Genomic DNA, 3,138 nt, shown 5'->3' with positions numbered 1-3,138 from the left:
GTTGTTTACGAAGCAATGCCAAATAACATTTTTATTGATTCACCAACAGCCCAATAACATTTATTGTGATTGGGTTGCAAAATCAACACAGAACAGTACCTTCAAACACAAATGTACCACAACACCTGATGTCCCACTAATGCTGACATCACCCTACTTTCTGATTTGACTGGAATTGAAGGGAATTGAACCCCACCCTGAGACATATAGGCCTGCAAAGGGGAGATCTATAAGGGAGTGGGGAAAACGACCGTATGTATCGGCTGATAGGATGACATTGGCTAAAAAGCCCAGCCCACTTTCACGCTCTCCTCTTCCGTCCACATCTATCGCTCTCACTCCAGTCCACAGCATTATCCATTCCAACAAGGTAGAGCGGCCAAAGCCAACCCACGTCTGGCCGGTCGTTCCGTTCCGCTACTGCTATATGTGTGTGAGCGCAGCGAGCTAACGAGGATTGTGTGAGTCCTCGCCAAGGATTAGTGGAGTTGGTTTGTCCTCAGTAGATAGTGTCGCGGCAGCTGCAGTTACATCAAAGGCTTTAGCTCGCTCTTCCAGGTCACATCAACGCGAACGTTGCTGGATAGTAACCGTTTGATATCCCTCTCTACTGTAATAGCTGCTGCAGATTCGCCTTTTCGTCGCAAAGGCTACATTTTTCCGAACGGACTTATAAATGGTAAGTCGACGAGTAGGCTATATTAAAATAGAGAAGCTGGTGTTCTATGTGTTAACTATATTCGTTTCTAACATACATAATAATGTATAGGCTTATTTCAAAGCTATTCGGTGCGCTTTGTAGCCTTTTGGATAATAGCAGAGATATTAAGCAGCCATTGCAACTAGGAATGCAGTCAATAGCCACAACACAGTCAGTCCACTAGGCTACTATTGAATATGATTATTTTTTACATTCAGTGGCAGCTTTATTATACTGCAAATCTATTAGACAGCAGTTCATCAGTGTATTCATGGCTTGTGTGTTTTTTCAGTCGGACCTCATCGGAATGATGCACTGAAGAAAGACTAGGCTACATGCAAGCGTCTGTCCAGAGGCTGCAGTATAGCTGAGCGATTGCGGCACACTGTTGACGTTTTTTTTTTACGGTTCCACAGTCTAACATCAGTGGTTGTCTGTAAAGGGAGAATCGTGAATTTCGATCGCCCTGCGCTCGGCGAAAACATAATGGCCACTCTACTGCGGAAAATCGGTCTGATTCGTCTTCACGACCGGGACACAGAGGACCCCAAGCATCACCAGGGCTCACTAAAGGGGACCAAGGGGAACACGAAGAACACTAAGCAGCACTGTCAGACCACCAACGAGACGAACAACATCCTCAGCACCCCCGAGATCAAAGCGAAGAAGCTGGACCAGCACAACAGCAATGACAAACCGTCCGTAAAGGATAAGCAACAGGGCAAGGACGCCAATGAGAAACAGCAGATGGGAGGTGGTGGAGGAGGTGGGATCGGGGTTGGAAAATCAGCGACCAGTGCCTCAATACCACCACTAGCCCCTCACCGGCAGCACTGCACCCAAGTCCGGACGAGGAGACTTATGAAGGAACTCCAGGAGATCCGGCGGTTGGGAGACAACTTTATAACGGTCGAGCTGGTCGACGACAATCTATTTGACTGGAACGTCAAGCTCCACCAGGTGGACAAAGACTCGGCGCTGTGGCAGGACATGAAAGAAACAAACACCGAGTTCATTCTGCTGAATGTCTCTTTCCCCGACAATTTCCCCTTCTCTCCGCCATTCATGCGGGTGCTCACCCCTCGGTTGGAAAACGGGTACGTTCTGGACGGTGGAGCGATATGTATGGAGTTGTTAACCCCCCGCGGATGGTCCAGCGCCTACACAGTGGAAGCCGTGATGAGACAATTTGCGGCCAGTCTGGTAAAAGGACAGGTGAGGATCTTTGTTTTATTAATACATTCTTCCCGTGTGTGTTTTGAAACATTAGACGCTGCAGACGCTGAATATTTAGTGTTGAATGTTCATACCTGACACTCATGCAACATGCATAATGTTAATTTAGTGAACCCATACTGCATTAAACCTGTCAATACGAAGTAGTTGCAGCTAGGTCACCCATGATACAAACCAGTATTCAACGTCCATCCATGTCTGAGCACTGTTAATTTCAAGGGCGGCAGTGTAGCCTAGTGGTTAGAGCATTGGACTAGTAACCGAAAGGTTGCAAGTTCAAATCCCCGAGCTGACAAGGTACACAATCTGTCGTTCTGCCCTTGAACAGGCAGTTAACCCACTGTTCCTACGCTGTCATTGAAAATAAGAGTTTGTTCTTAACTGACTTGCCTAGTAAAATGAAGGTAAAAAAGTGGCTTTCTCTATTTCTACTGCATTGTGGACACGGATGGGCAAAAAAACCTGCTTGCCAGTTGGATAGAGCCAGTTGGAATCCAGTGATAGAAAGTTGTTTTTGAGGTTTTTGTTTGAACCCTATCCCAAACGTCAGCCTGTACTTTAGGATTTTGGAGTTAATGCCTTAACTTAACCTTAAAACTTTGAAATTTGATCTTTGCAACAATTTCGACATTTGATGCTTGAGAAACTTGGATGAACGTCTAATTCTGTCATGAGACTGTGAGAGTTAGTTGCAGCTTGCCATTGCTCATATCTGCCAAACTGAGCAGAATCAGAATGGTGTTTTACTGTGATACAGATCTCATTTAGTGAGACCTAAATCTCTCTCCCAGCTCTGAGAGAGAGAAAGAGAGAGGCAGGAATCCATCTCCCCATCTCAGTCGTGATTCATCTTTAGCCGTGACATTACAGCCGCCATTTCGCTGCTGTGCTCTGAATGTTCTCTACTCTGTGTGAGATGTATATTCCTCCTCCTATCTCCTCATTGGAATGCATAATCTTTTATCACCTCCAGAAATCCTCACCATTAAGGGGGGAAAAAATGTCTACCATAGAAATGACAAGGTCACTCCAGATCATCTAATTATTGGCCAGATATAGAATACATGTGCATAGGGGTTTCATTTCCTCAAGCCTACAGGAATGATTTGAAGTCATATATGGGGCGCCAGGGTAGCCTAGTGGTTAGAGCGTTGGACTAGTTGAAAGGTTGCAAGTTCAAATCCCCGAGCTGACAAGGTACA

General features: G+C 45.7%; 1 protein-coding gene across 1 annotated transcript in view; it reads left to right on the top strand.

Annotated features, from left to right (window-relative positions):
- Nucleotides 1-323: 323 nt before the first annotated feature.
- LOC109908552 (ubiquitin-conjugating enzyme E2Q-like protein 1) overlaps nucleotides 324-3,138 on the top strand; it is a 21,866-nt gene continuing 19,051 nt past the window's right edge. Inside the window, exons 1-2 of the mRNA XM_020507207.2 lie at nucleotides 324-679; nucleotides 993-1,915. Coding sequence (XP_020362796.1) covers nucleotides 1,187-1,915 — 729 coding nt within the window. The 5' untranslated portion in view covers nucleotides 324-679; nucleotides 993-1,186. The remainder of the gene's footprint in view (nucleotides 680-992; nucleotides 1,916-3,138) is intronic.

The sequence above is a fragment of the Oncorhynchus kisutch genome, linkage group LG17, assembly GCF_002021735.2.
Source record: "Oncorhynchus kisutch isolate 150728-3 linkage group LG17, Okis_V2, whole genome shotgun sequence".
Taxonomy (NCBI): domain Eukaryota; kingdom Metazoa; phylum Chordata; class Actinopteri; order Salmoniformes; family Salmonidae; genus Oncorhynchus; species Oncorhynchus kisutch.
This window is presented reverse-complemented; position numbering and strand designations above follow the sequence as displayed.